Source organism: Nicotiana tomentosiformis, chromosome 5 (assembly GCF_000390325.3).
Source record: "Nicotiana tomentosiformis chromosome 5, ASM39032v3, whole genome shotgun sequence".
Classification (NCBI taxonomy): Eukaryota; Viridiplantae; Streptophyta; class Magnoliopsida; order Solanales; family Solanaceae; genus Nicotiana; species Nicotiana tomentosiformis.
In genome coordinates this window covers 54,883,223-54,903,793 of record NC_090816.1, presented here as the reverse complement: position 1 = coordinate 54,903,793, position 20,571 = coordinate 54,883,223, and the positions used below count along the sequence as shown (strand labels likewise).

Sequence of the window (20,571 nt, the reverse complement as noted above, 5' to 3'; positions counted from 1 at the left end):
TGGTCTTGCTCTGGTTTTCGCCTATGAGATTCGGGAAGAAGGGAAAGCTGAGCTCAAGGTTCATTGGTCCCTTTGAAGTATTGCAGAGTGTTGGGGAGGTTGCTTATGAGCTTGCCTTGCCTCCTAGTCTAGAAGGAGTCCATCCGGTATTCCACGTTTCTATGCTCCGAAAGTATCACGGCGATCTGTCTCATGTATTGGATTTCAGCTCAGTCCAGTTGGACAAAAATCTATCTTATTTTGAGGAGCCTTTGGCTATTTTGGATAGGCAGGTTCAAAAGTTGAGGTTAAAGAACATTGCTTCCGTGAAGGTTCAGTGGAGGGGTCAGTCGGTCAAGGAGGCGACTTAGGAGACCGAGCATGTTATGCGCAGCCGTTATCCTCATCTTTTTACCACTTCAGGTATGTCTTTATGCTCGTTCGAGGATAAACGATTGTATTAAGAGGGGGAGGATGTAATGACTCGGACGGTCGTTTTGAGAGTTATAGTCCCGATCCCCTGGTAACTGCTTCTCCTATATCTATTTCTACTATTGTGACTTGCCGGGAGGTTTCCTTTTGGTTTATGGAGTGTTTTGGGACACTTAGTCCCTAAATAGAGGTTTAAGCCTTAGGATTTGGACCATAGTCAGATCTATGCAAAGACGACTCTGGAATGGAGTTCCGTCGGCTCTGTTAGGTGATTTTGGACTTAGGGCGTGTCCGGATAGTGTTTTGGAGGTCTGTAGCTCATTTAGGCTTGAAATGGTAAAAGTCGAAGTTTTGGAGATTTGGACCGGTAGTGGAATATTGATACAGGGGTCGGATTCCAATTCCGGAAGTTGGAATAGGTCTGTAGGGTTAAATATGACCTATGTGCAAAGTTTAGGGTCAATCGGACGTGGTTTGGTTGGTTTTGGCATCGGTTGTCGGATTTGGAAGTTTCAAGTTCTTTAAGTTTGAATCGGAGGATGATAAGTGATTTTAGCATTGTTTGATGTGGTTTGAGGGCTCGACTAAGTCTGTATGGTGTTTTAGGACCGGTTGGTATGTTTAGTTGAGGTCCCGGGGGACTTGTGTATGTTTCAAATGCTTAACGGATTGAGTTTGGGACTTATGCAATTGTAGAAGCTATTGCACCTGGTGTAATCGCACCTGCGCACTTTGGGCCGCAGAAGCGGTTTTGGCCCTGTCAAGCTGGGGCTGCAGGTGCGGCGATGGATCCGCAGAAGCGGACACGCAGAAGCGGAAGAAGAGCACAGGTGAGGGCCCGCAGGTACGGCCCTTGTTCGTAGATACGGACCCAGTTCCCCTTAAGTGATTTTTCGCACCTACGATGGTATTTCCGCAGGTGCGGTACTGCATATGCGGTTGAAGGCTCGCAGAAGCGAGATCTCTGGCAAAAAATGGCAAACTGCGAGGGTTTGATTTCATTCTTCATTTTTGAACTCGAGACATTTTCAGAGGAAGCTTTAGGGTAATGATTCCTAACTTGATTTTGGTTATATCCCACTAATCTATCATTAATTTCATTATTAAATTTCGGATTTGGGTTGAAAATTAGAGGGAAAATGGGAAGAAGTTCTTCAACTAAGATTTTGGGTTTTGAATGGGATTTTGACATCGGATTTGGATAATTTTCGTATGAGTGAACTCGTGAGTTAATGGGTGTTCATATTTGGTGACTTTTACTCAATTCTGAGACGTGGGATCGGGGAGGCTTTTTAGGGCGATTTTTCAAATTTCTTGCTTTAGCTTTGATTTCAGTAGCTAGATTAGTTCCTTGTATTTATATTTATGATATGTAATTGATTTTGGCTAGATTTGGGTCATTCGGAGTCGCATTTTCATGGAAAGAGCATTGTTACGGATTAATTGAGCTTGGTTTGAGGTAAGTGGCTTGCCTAACCTCTTGTGGGGAAATCCCCTTAGGATTTGATGTTGTTATGATATGTGAGCACCGTGTACGCGAGGTGACGAGTGCGTACACTGGCTATTTTTGGAAATACCTGATCTTTACCGAGTAATAGCCTGTTTTTATCTTATCTGAGTATACTAGCATGTGTAGTTATCATGTTAGCCTAGAATAGCATGTCTACGTGTCCTAATTGCCTATTTGAACTTTTTGCAGCATGTTTAGAAGAATCATGCTTCTCTCTTGACTTGTACTTTGTCTAAATTATAGGTTTCGTGTTGTAACTGTTATAATCATTTGTTTGAGCTGCGTATTTACTTTGGGACTACGGGACGGTATCCCTGGAGATCGCCCTACATATTTACTTTTAACAGTACGAGGCGGTTCCTTGGGAGTTCTCCCTGCACATTTACTTTTGAGACTACGAGGCTGTTCCTCGGGAGTTCTCCCTGCATATTTACTTTTGAGACCATGAGGCAGTACCTCGGGAGATCTCCTTGCACTTTTATTTTTGGGACTACGAGATGGTATCTCGGGAGATCCCCTGGTGTTTATCTTTGTGTTCTGTATTGCTACTTTGCTATGTTCTTTTTGTTTTCTCTTATTATATTGTTATACTCTCCTACTTATTTATTATATACCAGTAGGGCCTTGACCCGACCTCGTCACTACTCAGCCGAGGTTAGGCTTGGCACTTACTGGGTACCGTTGTGGTGTACTCACGCCCTTTCCCGCACATGTTTTTCGTGTGCAGATCCAGGTTCTTTTACCAGCCTCGTCCTTAGTTGCAGTCGCTGCTTTTTTCGGAGAACTTCAAGGTATATCTGCCCGCGCCGCAGATCCTTAGAGTCCCCCTATATCCCCTCCCCCCCCCACCCCATGTTGATTCTTCTCTTATTTCTATAGACACTGATGTATAGAACAGTTAGAACTTTGTAGAGGCTTATGTCTTACGATGTTTCGGGTCTTGGGAGTGTTATTTATATTTCTAGAGTTGATTATTGTATATGCCGAGCGGCATCTCAATTGCTTATTAAAATATCTGTTACTATTAGTTGTTAAACTTTCATGTTTTTCTTTTCATTTCTGCAAGTGTTAGGCTTACCTAGTCGTAGAGACTAGGTGTCGTCACGACGATTCATGGAGGGAGAATTTGGGTCGTGATAGCTACGGTGAGTTGTGACACTTTTAACTATTTGCACACCTAATGCGGTACTGTTTGGGCCTTGTGGTGGAATTCGAGCGAGGTGGATCTTGGGATGTTGCATGGTTGACTGTGCCTTGATTATGGTCTTCTGTTTGTGATATATAGTGATATCCGTTTCTCCATGGTTATGGTCACGCGTTTCATGTATTTGTTGTTGATATGCATATGTATGTTGATTGTGAGCCTCATGGATCGATGTATTCTATGTGGACCGGTGTCTGGATTTTGTCACGCATCGTAGCGGGGTTATGCTAAGATATGATTCTTGAGCGTATCCAGTATGTTTGTGTCTCCTTGTGTGATGGGTTAGCATTGCGCTTAGTGATGGTATCTGTTGAGCTGGCAGGGCAGTTATTTCACTTCATTCTCTTTCCATCGTTAGGTAAATCTGAGCTAGTGTACGTAGGTGCACGAATTGCATGGTATGTGACAGTAAATAGTATTGGTGTGCCAAATTGGTAGAGCAGCTTGTACTGGATGGGGTGAGGTTATTTGACTTGGAATGAGTGTTATCGGACTTGATTAAGGTATGTTGGAAGGATAATATCACTAGTCAGCTTAGACTTCAAATAAGGTTCTTGTCGGATAAGAGAGCTCCATGAATAGTTGATGTGATGGGTGGTTATGAGTTTCTGCATGTTTCTTTCATCATTGGCAGTGTACAAAGATTTAGAACAAGGTTTTTATTTATAAGAGGTTAGATACCTATACCGGATTTGCTATTTGAGTTGCTATTGTGGTCGGGAGTTATTTCTATGTGTATCTGGGTTACGTGGAATATCATGTTATTATACTTGGGATATGGTTACGGCTTGACACAGCTTTATTCAGACTTATACATCGTATAAATGCAAGAATCGGGCATTATAATAAATTTCAGAAGATGGAGATTGGGTTCTAAGGGTTGTGAGCTAAGGTTGAGGTATAGATCTTTGGTTAGATTGTGTAGTTAGAATTATATAGGTTGAGGTGATGTGGGATCACTCATTGGTATGTGTATTTCAAGTTTATACAGCTATTTGATTGCTTTGGAGCGACTCTTGGCACGCTCGAGGACGAACGTATGTTAAAGTGGGGGAGAATGTAACGACCCGATCAGCCGTTTTGAGCTTAACCATTTCATCTGGTGGTTTGAGACTTTGATTAGCTTCATATTATGTATTATGACTTGCGTGTATGATTGGTTTTGATTTTCAAGCAGTTCGGGATTGATTTGGAAGAATGATTCTCGTTTTAGAAGCTTTAAGTTGAAATAGTTGACCAAGGTTTGACTTTTGGGTAAACAGAATCGGAATCAGGTTTTGATTATTGTGATAGGTTCGTATGATGATTTTGGACTTGTACATATGTTTGGTTTGGTTTCAGAGGTTCCTAGAAGAATTCGACACTATTTGTCGAAAGTTGGCAATTTGAAGAACTTCAGGGTGCATAAGTTAGACCAAGAGTTGACTTTGATGTTATTGGACTACAATTGGTGTTCTGAGAATTTGAATAGGTTTATATAGTTAAATTGAACTTGTGTGCAAAGGTTGAAAGTAATCCAATTTGTTTAAGTGTGATTCAGACACTTTTTGAAAGAATGAAGATTTAACAGCTTAAGGGAAATTCTATTCGGTTTGAGCCTCGATTCTTTGTTGTGATGTTCCCATCTGTGTTTTGAGGCTTTGGACAAGTTTGGATAATGTATTTTACTTGTTGGTATAAATGGATGGTGTCCCGAGGGGTTCGGGTGTGTTTTGGATCATTAGTTGAGAAACTAGTTAAGGATTCGAAGTTTGACCATGGTCAATATCAGGTAAAGATGACCACTTTTTGGTGTTTTGAGTGCGCGATCAGGTTCGTAGCGTATTTTATGATTGAAATGCATATATGGTTTGTGTACGGGGCGTTCCAAATGAGTTTTGGGTGCTAAAACGAAGATTTTCTTATTGTTGGTTTTTTTTTTTGGTGCAAGTAATTACGAAAATGGCATTTATATCCCTGAAATATTCGGATTTCTTTTAAAACTTCAAAACATCATATCTCCCTCATTTTAAGGCCAAATTGGGTGATTCAAGAGGCTATATTTGGTGTAATATTGCAAGGATCATGTTGGAATTATCAAACATGAGTTTCAACATCATTTAGGACCTAAATTAAGCTGGGACATTTGCTGCATTTGTTATCTTGTTTCGGAATTTAGTTACTTTTTCTCACAATGTTTTGGAGCTCGATTTTTGTGATTTTGAAGGGAATTTTTACTACTTGGACTGGCATAAGTATTTTTGACTCGGATTTGTTATTATTTCATGATTCCAACCTCAATTTTAGTGTTTAATTAATAATTTGAATTGGAGAAATTGAGGATTTTAGTAAAAGTATTTTAAAACATATTTTGATGGTTTGAAGGACGATTTGAGGTTAGAATTGAATGGTTTTGGTTTGATTGGACTCGTATCGAAATGGGTGTTAAAAAATTGTGAGTTTTGTCGGGTTCTGAGGTGCGGGCCCAGGGTTGACTTTTTGGACTGACTTTTTGGTTTTCATTAAAGATCGAAGCTTTATTGTCCGAAATTATTTTCTATTGCTTTTATATATGATATTAAGTTATTTTGGCTAGATTCAAGCCGTCTGGAGGTTGTTTCACACGGGAAGGGCTTAACTTTGTGTGGGGCAACTACCCATTAGGATTTGGGTTGTTTGCATTAATTGAATTATATGGGATACGTGTGCACGAGGTAACGAGTGTGTACATGGGCTCATATGTGGTATTTTTAGTGGTTTAGACTCTTAGGCTTCTTTCATGCATTTAACTGAAATTATCATATCATATTATATCTTTCATTGTTTAGTTTACTCTTACATGCCTTGTTTGATGTTGTTAGTACATGTTCTATCTCTTATTGTCAAATTTGCACTTATATGCCTTAATTGAAGATGTTACGTCTCTTATTGTTATGTTACATCCTGTATTGTTGAGTTATTCTTATTTGGAGCTATTATTACGTGAAGTCTCTTTGTATTGAGTTATTCTGATGCATTTAGATGTAGTTACTATTTCATATTATATCTTTCGTTGTTAAGTTTATGTATTGAATTGGAAATTGTCATTTCGTGGAAATACCTTCATTTTGAGTTATTGAAGTTGAAGTCGCGAAACCTATTAGCACATTAAAGTTAAGGTTGTTGATTATTTAGATATCTTTCCTTGTTGAGTATTTCTCATTCATTTTGTTATTCTGAGATTCTTGTACACATTGTGGTTGAGCTGTGGGCTGTGTGTTTTGGTAACATTGATATTGTTGATTTTGAAAAGTTGTGGTATATGTGCATGTATGGTGCGAGATGGTATTGTGTTGTTATATTGATGCGCATGTGGCGGTGTATAAGGATATGGGTTGATGTGCATGCGGCGACATAAGGTGGAATTTATGTGCGTATTGCTAGTAAGTGAATTACTTGAAGCCACGCAGTGACATAAGGGGCTAAAGCGCGAAAAATATTTTAAAAAATATCTAAATGTAAGGAGCACGCGGTAATATAAGGAAAGATTGTGATTGTGAATTGAGAAATGTGAATATGAGGTGTGGTACCTCGATGTGATTCTTATTGTACATTCTATGTTGGAAAGACTTGTTGACTTGAATGGTCATTGTTCTTCCTTCATTCATTCATTTGTATTTTCATTGTATTTGGTTATTCGTTGTTATCTTGGTGTTGGAACAATTGTGGCTTATTGTGTGATTCATGCATTCCACGTAATTTATTATGTTGCTTTAACATACCAATTTGTGCCTCCGTTATTACTTGATAAATTGATTGTCAATGTGAATTTATTTGCGTGGAGTATTTATCTCATATTCTGTTGAGTTGTTGTTAACATAACTTTTTAAATAAAAGAATTATCAACATACTTTATTCTAAGTGTCTCTTAAGATAGAACTCGTTATCTTACTCGGTGCTTTACTATTTTAAATGGTCATCACATTTTTACTTTAATTGGGTTCTCAAGTTATACATATCACCCTATTTGATGTTTACTTTACTTAAAATTATTATCACGTTTTACTTTAACAAATTCTATATTTAATTCGTTAATTAACTGATATTTTACTTTGTTTAAACACGATATTTTTACTTTATTTTATTGATTTCTAAACTAAGCTCATCTGAGTCTCTATTTTGTATAAATTGTGCTTTATCTTACTTAAATTGATCCAAAAAACTCATTATCTCATTTGACGCCTTACTTTATTCAAGATTGTTATTATGGTTTATTGTGTATAATATATCTCTCAAATATTTTAATTGATATTTGAAACGGATACAATGTACATGATAGCACGTGGGTTTTGCTGTGAGAAGGTAATTATTATTGTGGGCACGAGGTGCAAGACGTGTAAGATTTGAAAATTGTGGCTCATGATTTGTGGTTACGAGCTGAGGTGCATCGGGGTAATTCTTGTTGTAAGTCCATGCGTTAGAAATGATTGATTAATTGAGTTATCATATGTTATTCCTTATTTGAGTTCATTCATATCTCATATGTGTTCTGATTATGCTGCTGCTTTATTACTCGTCTACTTCTTACTGCCATTTGTGCTTCTATTATTTTCATTGCTGGTTGTAAATCAATAAAAATTTTCGATGTTAGTCTTACATTGATGTTCTTTCCCTTGTTAGCTTTATGTTATATCTTACACAGGTTTCTATGGCTAGTAGTTGTCTTGACCTGGCCTCGTCACTACTCTATAGAGGTTAGGCTTGATTTTTACTAGGTACCGCAGTAGTGTACTTATGCTACGCTTCTGCACATTTTTGTGCAGATCCATGTACTTCTGATCGTGTTGTTGAGAGTTGTGTTTGCACGGTGGGAGACTTCAAGATATACCTGCTTGACGTTCGCAGGCCTTGGAGTCACCTTCGGATATTATCTTTACCGTTGTTTATCTTTACTTCAGAACAACATCGTATTTAGAAATTCTAATGTAGGTGAGTAGAGCTTATGACTCCGTACTACCGGTTTTGTGAAATGTATAACTGTTGTTGTTTGCAGCTATGTATGTTATTTACTAGTTTATATCTATTGATTAAATAGTTCTATTCTGTTATTAACTCAACATGTGTTAGGCTTACCTAGTCTTAGGGACTAGGTGCCATCACGACATCCTAAGGTGGGAATTTGGGGTCATGATAGTTTGTTTTTTGCGATCGTGAAGGTTGTTCCGCGATCGCAATGTTTATATGTGGGCAGACCATTTAAGTACTCTATTTCGTGTATTTTGGTTATTTTATCATAATTTGAGTTAGAGAGCTCGGATTTGGGCAATTTTGTAGGGGATTTTCACGATTTGGATTGTGGTAAGTAGGTTTTACTCGAATTTGATTATATTTCATGATTCCAACCTTGAATTAGCAATTTTTTGATGAATTGAATTGAAGAAATTAGGGATTTTACTACAAACTTTTCTAAAACATAAGTGATGATTTGAAAGACAATTTAAGGTCAAAATTGGATGAAATTTGTATGGTTAAGGTTGGTTCGTGCCTCTGATTCCTTGTTCTATCCTTGCTTCTGACTTTGCTTTCTGAGCTTGACACTTCTATGCTTAAAGCTATCCTGGGCAGCATTTGGCTATTACAAAAAATGAGTTTGAAAATATGCATTTTGTAATTAGTCACTCATAAAGAATGTTATTAAAATATGTGACAATGCATAAAATAGATTGTTTTCTCGAATCATAGACTGTGACACATTTTGAGACATTGCAATGTCCTCGTCATGTGTAGGATTGAGAGGAACCCCTCGGGATTCGAATTCTACCCCAGCTCTGATGGATCAGCCCTGATATATTTCCCGATAATCCTCTTCCGGTGGCTCTTGGTGCAATGGTGACGGATCTGATGAAATTCAAAATTTGCGCAAATCTTTGACCATGTAGGGAAATGGAAATTTTATTATAATGTGACCGAACCCACAGGACTGCCTATGTATCCCCTCTTAAACAGAAATCAAGTCAAGTGTAGTTCATGTTACATCAGGAAGAAAGTGCAAATACAATCTTAGACATAATATCTTTTGACGGCATCTGAATTGATAAATTTTGGCCATATCTCTCCATCCGTTGATTCTACTATGAGTGCCCCTCCTGTCAGCACTCGGTGAACCATGTAAGGACCTTACCAGTTTTGTCACGACCCCAATTTCTCTTTGTAGGGTATCGTGATGGCACCTAGTCTTTAAGACTAGGTAAGCCTAATATTTTGCGGAATAACTGAATATAAAACTGAACTCAAAACTCAACACATGAAATATAAATACGATCTTCGATTCAATTAATTTACAACCCCCAAAACCCGGTAGAAACAAGTCACAACCTTCTAAGAGAAAATGCTAAGTGTCTTTATACATCAAAGTCTAAAAAAATTAAGGATAAACAACATAGTAAGGATAAAGGGGGGACTCCGAGGTTTGCGGACGCTGACAGATATACCTTGAAGTCTCCACGTACGGTCCAGCTCACTAGTATCTGTCCTGGTAGGAAGAACCTGGCTCTACACAAAAAGATGTGTAGAAGTGTAATATGAGTACACCACAACGGTACCCAGCAAGTGCCGAGCCTAACCTCGGTAGAGTAGTGATGAGGTCAGGTTAGGGTCCTACTGGAATAAAAAGGAAATGAGGCAGAAAATATAAAAATACAATGAAATGACTGAGAAATGAACAATGAGAAATTTCAGAAAGGTAACAGCACAACAAATAGAGATAAACAATAGGGCGCTCCCGAGGTACCGCTTCGTAGTCCCAAATGTAAATACACAACAGGGGGATCTCCCGAGGTACCGCCTCGTAGTCCCAAATGTAAATACACAACAGGGGGATCTCCCGAGGTACCGCCTCGTAGTCCCAAAAGTAAATATACAACAGGGTATCTCCCGAGGTACTGCCTCATAGTCCCAAAAGTGAATACACAACAGGGGGATCTCCCGAGTCACCGCCTCGTAGTCCCAGAAGTAAATATGCAAAAGGTGATCTCCAGAGGTACCGCCTCGTAGTCCCAAAATTAAATACACGACAGGAGAATCTCTCAAGGTACTGCCTCGTAGTCCCAAAAGTAAATACACAACTCATAACTTATGGAACAACGAATTTACAGCGAGGAATCATACAGTTAAACACTGAATACGAGATCACGAAAGGAAGTAATTCACAATAGCATGTTGCACAAATTTCAAGTAAAGGTTAAGAAACATAGACATGCGATACTAGGCTAAACATGACGGCTACACATGCTAAGGAAATTTAGTTAAGGAAATTGAAAGAAGACTACTCAGCAAGAATCGGAATTTCAACAATTAGCTCGTGTACGCACTCGTCACCTCGTGTACACAGCACTCACATATCACAAATTGTTACAATGATACCAAATCCTAAGGGGATTTCCCCCACAAAAGGTTAGACAAGTCACTTACCTCAAATCAAGCTCAATCAGTCAATGAGAATGCCTTTCCCTCGACTTTCCGACTCCGAACGGCCCAAATCTAGCCAAAAGTAGTTACAAACTATAAATACAACTACAAGAAATTAATTTAAATAATAAAACTATAACTTTAGCAAAGAATCGAAAATTTGCCCCAAAAGGTTGACTCAGGCCCACATCTCGGAATCGGCTAAAAGTCACAAAATACGAACACTCATTCGACCACGAGTTCACTCATACCAAAATTACTCAAATCCGATACAAAAATCTCAATCAAACCTCAAAATTTGGCCTAGGGATCCCCCCCCCCCCCCCATTTTCACAAATTTCACAACCCAAATCCTTAATTAAAGGAAGAATAAATGATTATCTTAGTGGGAATTAATCAAAAACAAGTCAAGAATCCTTACCCATATGTTATCTCTGAAAAACTCTCGAAATTTTGCCTCATTTTTAGCTCTCTAGGTTCAAAAATGGAGAATGAAATTCAACCCTATAAATTGGCCCTTTTCTGCCCAGCGAAATCGCTTCTGCAAGTCCACAACCGCATCTGCGGCTCTGCACCAGCGGAATTTCCATCGCATGTGTGGTTCTAACTTAGTCCAGGCACGTCCGCATCTGCGGACCCAAATGTGCATGCGCTTCCGCTTCTGCGTTCATTCCTCCGTAGAAGCGACTCTGCTTCTGCGGTCTTCACATTGCACCTGCGACCACTGGCCATCCTCATCATTTCGCATATCCGATCACCCGCTCGCTTCTGTGAGCTCGCACCTGCGGTCAACCTTGTGCAGGTGCGATTGCACCAGAACTGGTGCCTTCAGCCATTCTCACAAGTCCAAATTTGATCCGTTAACCATCCGGAATCCACCCGAGGTCCCCGGAACCTCAACCAAACATACCAACAAGTCCTACACCATACGAACTTAATCGAGTCTTTACATCACATCAAACAATGCTAAAGTTATGAATTGTGCATCGATTCAAGCCTAATGAACTTTAAAACTTCAAACTTCTACATCCGATGTCGAAACCTATCAAATCAAGTCCGATTAACCTCAAATTTTGCACACAAGTCATAATTGACATTATGGACCTATTCCAACTTCCGGAATAGGAATCCGACCCCGATATCAAAAAGTCCACTACCGGTCAAACTTTCCAAAAATCATCCAATTCTCCCATTTTCGCCAATTCATGCTAAAATGAACTATGGACCTCCAAATAAACATCCGGACACGCTCCTAATACCCAAATCACCCTACGGAGCTATTGAAACCGTCGAAACTCCATTCCGGAGTCGTCCTCACACAATTCAAGCTACGATAAATTCCTAGAACTTAAACTCCCGATTTAGGGACTATGTGTCCCTTTTCACTCCGAAACCAAAAATAAATCCTCCCGACAAGTCACAAAACCCAAAAATGAAATAGAGAGAGCAATAATTAGGGGTTCGGGGCTAATACTCTCAAAACGACTAGCCGGGTTCTTACATCCTCCCTCTCTTAAAACAAACGTTCATCCTCGAACTAGTATAGAGACATACCTGGAGTGGTGAAAAGATGAGGATAACGGTTGCGCATATCATACTCGGTCTCTCAAGTCGCCTCCTCGACCAGATGACCCCTCCACTGAAACTTCACAGAAGCGATGTTCTTTGACCTCAACTTTTGAAGCTGCCTATCCAAAATGGTCACCGGCTCCTCAACATAGGATAGATCCTTGTCCAACTGGACTAAGCTGAAGTCTAACACATGTGACGGATCGCCGTGATAATTCCGGAGCATGGATGGACTGTAGAGAGACTAGGTGGTAGTGCAAGTCTGTTAGCCACCTCTCCAACCCTCTCAAGAATCTGAAAAGGCCCGATATACGTAGGGCTCAACTTGCCCTTCTTTACGAACCTCATAACACCCTTCATGGGCGAAACCCGGAGCAAGAACCGCTCCCTAACCATGAATGCAACGTCGCAAACCTTCCGATCCTCATAACTCTTCTGCCTGGACTTGGCTGTATGAAGTCGATCCTGAATTAATTTAACCTTTTCCAAGGCATCCTTAACCAAGTCTGTACCCAATATCCTAGCCTCACTCGGCTCGAACCAACCCACTGGAGACCAGCACCGTCTACCATACAAAGCCTCATACGGTGCCATCTGAATGCTCAACTGATAATTGTTGTTGTAGGAAAACTCCGCAAGTGGCAAGAATTGATCCCAAGCACCCCAAAAATCCATCACATATGCACGAAGCATATCCTCCAATATCTGAATAGTGCACTCGGACTGTCTATCCGTCTAAGGGTGAAATGTTGTACTCAACTCCACCCGAGTACCCAACTCACGTTGTACGGCTCTCCAGAACCGCGATGTAAACTGCGTACCCCGGTCATAGATGATAGATACCGGAACGCCATGAAGCCTTACAATCTCGCGAATGTAAACCTGAGCCAATTGCTCCGAAGAGTAAGTAGTAACCACAGGAATGAAATAAGCTGACTTGGTCAATCTATCCACAATCACCCAAACTGCATTGAACTTCCTCTGAGTCAGTGGGAGCCCAACAATGAAATCCATAGTGATCCGCTCCCATTTCCACTCTGGAATCTCTAGCTTATGAAGAAATCCACCCGATCGCTGATGCTCACACTTCACCTTCTGACAATTTAAGCAACGAGCTACATATTCCACTATGTCTTTCTTTATCCGCCTCCACCAATAGTGCTACCTCAAATCCTGATACATCTTCGCGGCACCTGGGTGAATGGAGTACCGCGAACTTTGAGCCACCTGGAGAATCAACTCACGCAAACCATCTACATTAGGCACACATACCATGCCCTGCATCTGTAATACACCATCATCCCCAATAGTGACTTCCTTGGCATCGCCGTGCTAAATTGTGTCCTTAAGGACAAGCAGATGGGGGTCATTATATTGATGCTCTCTGATACGGTCATAAATATAAGACTGAGAAACCACACAAGATAACAGTCGGCTCGGCTCGAAAATATCCAATCTGACAAACTGGTTGGCCAAGGCCTGAACATCCAAGGCTAAAGGCCTCTCTACTACTGGTAGATATGCTAAAGTACCCAAACTCTCCGCCTTGCGACTCAAGGCATCGGCCACCATATTGGCCTTGTCGGGATGATAGAGAATGGTGATATCATATTCCTTAAGCAACTCCAACCACCTTTGTTACCGCAAGTTAAGATCCTTCTATTTAAACAGATGCTGCAGACTCCGGTGAGCGGTGAAGACCTCACAAGGGATACCATACAAATAGTACTGTCAGATCTTCAAGGCATAAATAATAGCTGATAACTCGAGGACGTTGACCGGATAGTTCTTCTCATGCACCTTCAGCTGTCTAGATATGTAGGCAATCAACCTACCGTCTTGCATCAACACCGTGCCGAGACCAATGCGTGACGCATCACAATACACCCTGAACCAGTAGGCAACACTAACACTGGGGCTATAGTCAAAGCAGTCTTGAGCTTTTGAAAGCTCTCCTCACACTCCTCGGTCTACCTGAGCGGAGCACCCTTCTGGGTCAATCTGGTCATAGGTGCTGAAACAGACGAGAAACCCTCTACAAATCGACGGTAATACCCCGCCAAGCCAAGAAAACTCTGGATCTCTGTAGCTGAGGACGGTCTGGGCCAACTCTGCACTGCTTTAATCTTCTTCGAATCTACCTTGATCCCCTCACTCGACACTACATGACCCAAAAATGCCACTGACTCTAGCTAGAATTCACACTTCAAAAATTTTGCATACAACTTCTTCTCCCTCAAGGTCTGAAGCACAGTCCTCAGGTGCTGCTCATGATCCTCCCGACTCCGGGAGTACACCAGAATGTCGTCAATAAACACAATGACAAAAGAGTCAAGATAGGGCTGAAATACAATGTTCATCAAGTGCATGAAAATTGTTGGGGCATTGGTCAGCCTAAAAGACATCACAAGGAACTCATAATGACCATACCGAGTCCTGAAAGCAGTCATCAGGATATCTGGCTCCCAAATCTTCAACTGACGATAGCCTGAACGCAAGTTGATCTTAGAGAACACTCTGGCACCCTGAAGTTGATCAAATAGGTCATCAATACGTGGCAATGGATACCTATTCTTTACTGTAACCGTGTTCAACTAGCGATAATTAATACACATTCACATAGAACCATCCTTCTTCTTTACAAACAACACAAGAGCACCTCAAGGCGACACACTGGGCCGAATGAAGCCCTTATCCAGCAAATCTTGCAACTGTTCCTTTAATTCTTTTAACTCTGTCGGGGCCATACGATAAGGTGGAATAGTAATGGGTTGAGTGCCCCATAATAAATCAATGCCAAAGTCAATATTCCTGTCGGGCAGCATGCCTAGAAGATCCACTAAAAATACATCTGAATAGTCTCTCACTACCGGAACAGACTCGACGGTATGAGTATCAACACTAACATCCCTCATATAGTCCAGATACGCATCACACCCCTTCTCAACCATTCGCTGAGCTTTAAGAAATGAGACAACTATGCTAGGAACATTATCTAAGGTACCTCTCCACTCTAGCCGTGGAAGACCTGGCATAGCCAACATCACCATCTTGGAATGACAATCAAGGATAGCGTGATAGGGCGACAACCAGTCCATGCCCAAAATAATATCGAAATCCACCATACTTAGAAATAATAAATCAGCTCTGGTCCAAAAACCACTAAGAACGATCAAACACGACTGATACACATGGTCAACAATAACAGAATCACCCATAGGTGTAGACACATAGACAGGTGAACTCAGAGAATCACTGGATACACCCAAATATGAAGCAAAATAAGATGACACATAGCGATAAGTGGATCTTGGATCAAATAAGATTGATGCATCTCTATGACAGACCGGAACAATACTTATGATGACAGAATCTAATGCAACTGCCTCCGTCCTAGCAGGAAGGGCATAATATCTGGCCTGGCCTCCCCCTCTAGGGCGACCTCTACCTGCTCGACCTCTACCTCTAGCTGGCGGTGCAGGTGGAGTGGTAGCTGGTGCTGTAATCATAGCTTAAAGACACGGTGGAGCACGCGGTGCCTGAGAAATCTGTGGAGGTGCACCCCTCCTAAGTCTGGCGTAATCCCTCACCACATGACGAGTGTCGCCACGCTCAAAACAAGCTCTCGGAAGACGTGGTTGTTGCGACTGGCTCATGCCTGATGGCTAGACTGACCACTGAAAGTACCTCGTACAGGAGGTACACTAAACACTGGTGGTGCTTAATAGGGATCCTGGGGCTTAGGAGTGGCCGGAGCACCACTGGCGGCTGGAAGTGTTGAATGATCAGAGTGACCCATTTAACCCCTGCCCTGACGAGTTGCAGCTGGGGCACGAGTACACTCTAAGTGCCAGACTCTCGATACCTTTTGGCCTCTCTCTCCTCCCTCTCCCGAGTCAGCATACCCTCCAACCTCCTAGCAATCCCTACTACCTGCTGGTACGCAATATCCATCTCCAACTCTCGGGCTATGCTAAATCGGATACTGGGGCTGAGCCCCTCAATAAATTGACGAACCCTTTCTCGAATAATAGCAACCAAGGCTGGTGCATGCCTAGCCAAATCACTGAATCGGACTTCATACTCTGACACGATCATAGAACCCTGGCGCAACTGCTTAAACTTTGCATGCCATGCATCTGTGAGACTATGAGAACATACTCCCTCAAGAACATATCTGAGAACTGAGTCCAAGTGAGTGAAATCGTCATGGCTATCCAACTCATAAGCTCGCCACCACTGATAAGCTGCTCCTCTAAGCTGGAACGTAGTGAAAGAAATCCCACTAGTCTCTGCAACACCCATAGTACGGATACGGTGGCACTCCTCAAGAAAACCCTGGGAATCCTCTGACGCCAAGCCACTGAAAGTAGGATGGTGGTACTTCTTGTACCTCTCGAGCCTGAGATGCTTCGCCTCAGAAACTGCTACGCTAACCTCGGGCTGAACTGGAGCTACCAGCTGCATCGGTAAGATCTCTGGAACCTAGTCGACCTGGACCCGCTGCTCTGGGGTACTGATGACGGGAGTCTATTCTCCTCCCCCGGCCTGAGAGGTGTCAGGAGCAAGTGGTATCAATCCTGCCTGAGCCAAGGTGCTGAACATGCTCAGAAACTGGGCTAGAGTCTCCTGAAGGGCTGGTGCAGTAACATGCGTCTCAGGTGCCTGCCCTCCAACTGGAGCTACTAGTGGCTCCTCTGTAGCATCTCGTGTGGGTGCTCTGGCTGCACCACGTGGATGTCCTCGGCCTCTACCCGGCCCTGGCCCTGGCCTCTCGTAGCTCTAGCAGGGGGCGCAGGTGTCTGGTCTTCCGATCCAGCTGTACATGTCCTCACCATCTGTGAGAGAATATAAAAATTGAAGTTTAGAGTCCGAAGTCAAAATATCGCACGATAAGGAATCAAGGAAGTGAAGCTTTTCCTAACAGTTCCATAGCCTCCCGAAGATAAGTACAGACGTCTCCGTACCAATCCGCGAAACTCTACTAAACCTGCTTGTGACTCATAACACCTATGAACCTAGTGCTCTGATACCAACTTGTCACAACCCCAATTTCCCTCTGTAGGGTATCATGATGGCTCCTAGTCTTTAAGACTAGGTAAGCCTAACAATTTGCGGAATAACTGAATATAAAACTGAACTCAAAACTCAACATATAAAATATAAATACAATGTGCGATTCAAATAATTTACAACTCCCAAAACCCGGTAGAAACAAGTCACAAACTTCTAAGAGAAAATACTAAGTGTCTCTATACATCAAAGTCTAAATAAAATAAGGAAAAACAACATAGTAAGGATAGAGGTGGGACTCTGAGGTCTACGGACGCTGGCAGATATACCTTGAAGTCTCCACATACGGTCCAGCTCACTAGTATCTGACTTGGTAGGAAGAACCTGGATCTACACAGAAAGATGTGCAGAAGTGTAGTATATGTACACCACAACAGTACTCAGTAAGTTTCAAGCCTAACCTCGGTAGAGTAGTGATGAGGTCAGGTTAGGGCCCTACTGGAATAAAAAGGAAATGAGGAAGAAAATATAATAATACAATGAAATGACTGAGAAATGAACAATGAGAAATTTCAGAAAGGTAACAGCACAACAAATAGAGGTAAACAACAGGGCGCTCCCGAGGTACCGCCTCGTAGTCTCAAATGTAAATACAAAACAGGGGGACTTCCAGAGGCACCGCCACGTAGTCCCAAAAGTAAATATACAATAGGGAATCTCCCGAGGTACCGTCTCGTAGTCCCAAAAGTGAATAGACGATAGGGGGATCTCCCGAGGTACTGCCTCATAGTCCCAAAAGTAAATATGCAATAGGGGATCTCCTGAGGTACCGCCTCGTAGTCCTAAAGTAAATGCACGACAGGGGGATAGTACCTCCTCGTAGTCCGAAAAGTAAAAACACAACTCAAAACTTATGGAAAAACGAATTTACAGTGAGGAATCATACAGTTAAAGCGTGAATACGAGATCACGGAAGCAAGTAATTCACAATAGCATGTTGCACAAATTTGAAGTAAAGGTTAAGGCACATATACATGCGATACTAGGTTAAACAAGACAGCTACTCATGCTAAGGCAATTTAGTTAAGAAAATTGAAAGAAGACTAATCAGCATGAACCGGAATTTCCACAATTAGCCCATGTATGCACTCATCACCTCGCGTACACGGCACTCACATATCACAAATATTTACAACAGTACCAAATCCTAAGAGGATTTCCCCCACACAAGGTTAGACAAGTCACTTACCTCAAATCAAGCTCAATCAGTCAATGAGAATGCCTTTCCCTCGACTTTCCGACTCCGAATGGCCCAAATCTAGCCAAAAGCAATTACATACTATAAATACAACTACAAGAAATTAATTTAAATAATGAAACTATGACTTTAGCAAAGAATCAAAAAATTGCCCCAAAAGTTTGACCCGAGACCACGTCTCGGAATCGGCTAAAAGTCACAAAATACGAACACTCATTCGACCACTAGTTCACTCATACCAAAATTACTCAAATCCGATACAAAATTCTCAATCAAGCCTCAATCTTCGGCCTAGGGATTTGTTTCCCCCTTTTTCACAAATTTCACCACCCAAATCCTTAATTAAAGGAAGAATAAATGATATCTTAGTGGGAATTAATCAAAAACAAGTCAAGAATACTTACCCAAATATTTTCTCTTAAAAACCCTTAAAATTTCGCCTCAATCTGAGCTCTCTAGGTTCAACAATAGAGAATGAAATTCAACCCTATAAATTGGCCCTTTTCTGCCCAGCGAAATTGCTTCTGCGAGTCCACAGCCACATCTGTGGCTCCGCACCTGTGGAATTTCCATCGTATGTGCGGTTTTAACTTAGTCCAGGCATGTCCGCATCTGCGGACCCAAATGAGCATATGCGCTTCTGCTTCTTCGATTATTCCTCCGTAGAAGCGACTCTGCTTCTTCGATCTTCACGTCGCACTTGTGACCACGGGCCATCCTCATCATTTCGCATCTACGATCGCCCGCTCACTTCTACGAGCTCGCACCTATGATCAATCTTGCGCAGGTACGATTGCACCGGAACTAGTGCCTTCAGCCATTCTCACAAGTTCAAATTTGATCTGTTAACCATCCGGAATCCTCTCGAGGCCCCCGAGACCTCAACCAAACATACCAACAAGTCCTAAAACAACACCATATGAACTTAGTCGAGCCTTTAAATCACATCAAACAACGTAAAGATATGAATTGTGCATCGATTCAAGCCTAATAAACTTTAAAACTTCAAACTTCTACATCTGATTCTAAAACCTATCAAATCAAGTCCGATTGACCTCAAATTTTGCACACAAGTCATAATTGACATTACGGACCTATTCCAACTTCCGAAATTGGAATCCAACCCCGATATCCAAAAGTCCACTCCCGGTCAAACATTCCAAAAATCATCCAATTCTCCCATTTTCACCAATTGATGCTAAAATGACCTACGGACCTCCAAATAAACATCTGGACATGCTCCTGAGACAAAAATCACCCTACGGAGCTATTGAAACCGTCAAAACGCCATTCCGGAGTCGTCCTTACACAATTCAAGCTACGGTCAATTCCTAAAACTTAAACTCCCGATTTAGGGACTATGTGTCCCATTTCTCTCAGAAACCAAAATTAAATCCTCCCGGCAAGTCACAAAACCCAAAAATGAAATAGAGGGAGCAATAATTAGGGGTTTGGGGATAATACTCTCAAAACGACCGGCTGGATCATTACAAGTTTGGTGATAATTTACCCTTTGCCTTATCCTGATGTAGGAAGATTCGCTTCTGAATTAGTTGCCTTGGTGTGAACAGTCTTGGTCTAACCTTCTTAATGAAGGCCCTTGCCATTCTGTTCTGGTAAAGATGGTCGTGGCACACCACATTTATTATTTTTTCGTCAATAAGAGCCAAATGATCATATCGACCTAGTACCCATTCTACATCACTAAGCTCAGCTTCTTGTATGATATGCAGGGAAGGGATTTCTACCTCTGCGGGTATAACAGCTTCAGTACCATAAACCAATAGATAGAAAGTTTCCCCAGTTGCAGTTCGGACCGTAGTGCGGTATCCAAGCAAAGCAAATGGTAACTTCTCATGCCACTGTTTGTAATTGTTTACCATCTTCCTTAGCATCTTCTTAATATTCTTCTTGGCGGCTTCTATGGGCCCATTCATCTGTGGTCTTTATGCAGTGGAATTTTGGTGTTTGATCTTAAATGTCTTGCATATGGCACGCATCAGATCACTGTCGTGGTTGTCGGCATTATTAATTATAATGGACTCGAGCACCCCGAATCGGCAAATAATACGATCTCGAACAAAATCTGCCACGACCTTCTTTGTTACATCTTTGTAGGAGGTGGCTTCGTCCCATTTGGTTAAGTAACCAATGGGTACCAAGATAAATCTGTCTCCGTTG

The 20,571-nt window shown here is 41.6% G+C and overlaps 2 protein-coding genes across 2 annotated transcripts in view; both read right to left on the bottom strand.

The window, feature by feature from the left end:
• The window catches only part of LOC138892381 (uncharacterized), a 28,025-nt gene extending 11,439 nt beyond the window's left edge, over positions 1-16,586 (bottom strand). The window contains exons 1-3 of the mRNA XM_070176092.1: positions 16,025-16,586; positions 15,280-15,618; positions 14,869-15,147 (exon numbers count right to left, since the gene is read on the bottom strand). Coding sequence (XP_070032193.1) covers positions 14,869-15,147; positions 15,280-15,618; positions 16,025-16,586 — 1,180 coding nt within the window. The remainder of the gene's footprint in view (positions 1-14,868; positions 15,148-15,279; positions 15,619-16,024) is intronic.
• A 3,291-nt stretch (positions 16,587-19,877) lies between these two features.
• On the bottom strand, positions 19,878-20,327 carry LOC138892380 (uncharacterized). Its single transcript, XM_070176091.1, has one exon. It carries the CDS (start codon positions 20,325-20,327, stop codon positions 19,878-19,880), a length of 450 nt encoding a protein of 149 aa, XP_070032192.1.
• Positions 20,328-20,571: the final 244 nt, after the last annotated feature.

What these genes read in the sequence shown, in the direction of transcription:
- LOC138892380 (XM_070176091.1), bottom strand. Translation starts at nt 20,327, where the DNA reads ATGAATGGGCCCATAGAAGCCGCCAAGAAGAATATTAAGAAGATGCTA.